Source organism: Monoraphidium neglectum, assembly GCF_000611645.1.
Source record: "Monoraphidium neglectum strain SAG 48.87 unplaced genomic scaffold scaffold01866, whole genome shotgun sequence".
NCBI lineage: Eukaryota > Viridiplantae > Chlorophyta > Chlorophyceae > Sphaeropleales > Selenastraceae > Monoraphidium > Monoraphidium neglectum.
In genome coordinates this window covers 1-2554 of record NW_014011762.1, presented here as the reverse complement: position 1 = coordinate 2554, position 2554 = coordinate 1, and the positions used below count along the sequence as shown (strand labels likewise).

At 65.7% G+C, this 2554-nt stretch overlaps 1 protein-coding gene across 1 annotated transcript in view; it reads left to right on the top strand.

Annotated features, from left to right (window-relative positions):
* Positions 1 to 1650, top strand: part of MNEG_9237 (hypothetical protein) — a gene marked incomplete at both ends in the record, with an annotated part of 10333 nt that extends 8683 nt beyond the window's left edge. Inside the window, 4 exons of the mRNA XM_014042291.1 lie at positions 178 to 447; positions 730 to 833; positions 1154 to 1250; positions 1576 to 1650. Of these exons, the coding sequence (XP_013897745.1) occupies positions 178 to 447; positions 730 to 833; positions 1154 to 1250; positions 1576 to 1650 (546 nt within the window). The remainder of the gene's footprint in view (positions 1 to 177; positions 448 to 729; positions 834 to 1153; positions 1251 to 1575) is intronic.
* Positions 1651 to 2554: the final 904 nt, after the last annotated feature.

Here is a 2554-nt window from a genome sequence, read left to right as displayed (position 1 = left end):
GGGGGGCCGACGGCAGTGGCGCACCTGCCGTGTCGAACACCGGCAGTCCAGCCGGGCTCTCGTATTGCGGATGGCCGCTTCAGACTTTGTCCACTGCCGCCCGTGGGCGTCACGCGCTCTGGGCCCCTTGATGTGACAAATTCCAAGTGTTGCCTTTTCCCCCACCACCGCCCCCAGTCCGCCGAGGCGCCCAGCAGCAGCGACGCGGCCGCGGCGGCGGCGGCGCCTCCTGTGCCTCAAGTAGAGGCGGTGGAGGCGAGCAGCAGCGGCGGCGACAGCAGCAGCAGCGGCGGCGCGGCGGCGGCCGACGCGGTGATCGACGTGGCGGCGGAGGCGCCCGCGGGCGCGGCGGCCGCGGCGGCGGCGGCGGCGGCGGAGGCGGAGGAGGCGCGGCGGGCGCTCGAGGAGGCGGAGCGGAAGAAGAAAGAAGACGAGGACCCGGTCAAGGTGATCTGATGTAGATCATGACGTGCCGTATAACGTGGTGGTCGGCTGTGTGCTCCGTGCACTTGCCGTCAGGCAGCCGGTCCCCCCCCTTTCCGGGCTTTGCGCCCGCCTTCTTCATGCACTGGACCCCCAGCGACGCAGCCATTTTCCCCGCTTGGCCCGACGATCCTGACCCTACTTGCCATCCTTTCCCTGCTGTACCCCCCTTGATCCGCACGCCCTCAACCGCCCTCAACCGCCCTCAACCGCCCTCAACCGCCCTCAACCGCCCTCAACCGCCAGGTGATGAAGAAGATGATCGCGGCCAGCCGTGGCGAGTTTGGTGAGGACGAGAAGAAGGCCCAGAAGGACATCAGCCTCGCCAACGACGTCGACAAGGCCGTGCGGTGAGCCACGATATGGTGATCTGATGATCTGGTGATCTTGCAGAGCGTCCTGACCTGAGCGTCCTTACGTTGCTTCCAGGAAACCATCCTGGTGGTGCTTGTGCCATCGTGCACAGAAACCCCACAGCACGCCGCCCGTGGAGCCCGCGCTCAGAGTCGCGCCCCTCGTGTCCCCATCCATGCTCCCTGCAATTGCTGCCCCTGCGTAACCTGCCCCCGCATATCCCAGACCCACATGACCCCCCCCACGTCACCCACCCATGCACACCCTGGTTCCCGTGTAACCCGCCCCCTCGTCACCCGCCCCCGCGTCACCCCAGTGCTGACCTGTACAAGGTTTACCTGATGTACAGCATGAGCGGTGACGTGGTTGAGCTGCCGGTGGGCGGTACGATCCGCAAGAAGACCAGCAACGAGGTGCGAGACGCCTGTGATTCTTGTGTGTGCCTGTGTGAATGTGTATGTGTGTGTGCATGTGTGTGTGGGGGGGGAGAGGGCATGAGTGCGTGCATGGGTTTGTGCGTGTGTGTGTGTGTGTGTGTTGTGTGTGTGTGTGTGTGTGTGTGTGTGTGTACACGCAGCACGGACGTGTAGGCACGAGGCTAACTCCCACCTCCACGGAACCCCTCTCCTGGCTTGCACGGCCGCTCCCCACGCCGGCACCGTCGACGCACACCCGTGTTCTGGACCAGACTGCACGACACTCTGCAACCCCCCCTGTGCGTGTGCGATCGCCCCGCAGACGCGCGCCCAGGACATGGCGCGGCTGCAGCAGCTGGGCGACATCCTGGGCATGAACCAGATGGAGGTGGCCTCGGTGCACCAGGACCTGTCGGAGCAGGCATTCAAGCAGCAGGCGCGCGATCTGGGCTTAGCTCGCCAGATCTGTACGATATGCAGCGCATGATCTCGAGGCCCCACATGCATGCTGATTTACATTGTGTCCATGCAGGCCAGCGCTGCCGCCGGCGGCCGGTCGCCCCGAACTTGACCCACCTGTCGCACGCCCGCGTTTGAATCGCACCCGCAGGCCCAGGACGTGCTGCGCGCCCCTGGCCCGGTGAGCCCCCAGGTCACGGCCTACCTAGATGAGATGCGCAAGCAGCTGCAGCTGCCTGAAGACAAGGCGCAGAAGATAATCCGCGAGGTGAGCTGTCGGCGCTGGAACTTGACTCCCACACCGCACCCACCTCTGGGGAGGCCTAGACGTGGCTGCTGCGTGTGCTTGCGTGGGTTTTCAGGGGCCTAGGACCGGCTCAGGGCCAGCGGACCCTCTGTTGAATGAGATTGATGGCGCTTTGGGCTGACGTCGTCTGGGGCACCCCCCAGCTTTCAAGTCGCTCCGGCGCCTGGTGTCTGATCAAATTCCGCCTCTAGGTCAGCATGTCGGGCTGTTTCCACCCTCTTGATCTCAGCCCCATGAACAGCCTGGGTCCGCACGGACCCCTGCCCCAACCAGCCCCGCATGCCCCAACACAGCTGCCCTCCCCCCCGCCTCCCCGCCTTCCCCATGCACTGTCTGCCGCCCCAGATCCGCACGGAGGTTGTGGGGGCCAACGCGGCCCTGGAGGAGTCTGGCGGCCAAAAGTGGACAGTGGAGCGCGTCCTGGAGGTGCGCCACTCCGTTTCCCTCACCCCCGTAACCCGCGCCGTCACGCACTACATCACCCCAGTTCCAAGCACCTCGCATCCCCACCTGTGCATGCTCCCCTCGTTACACC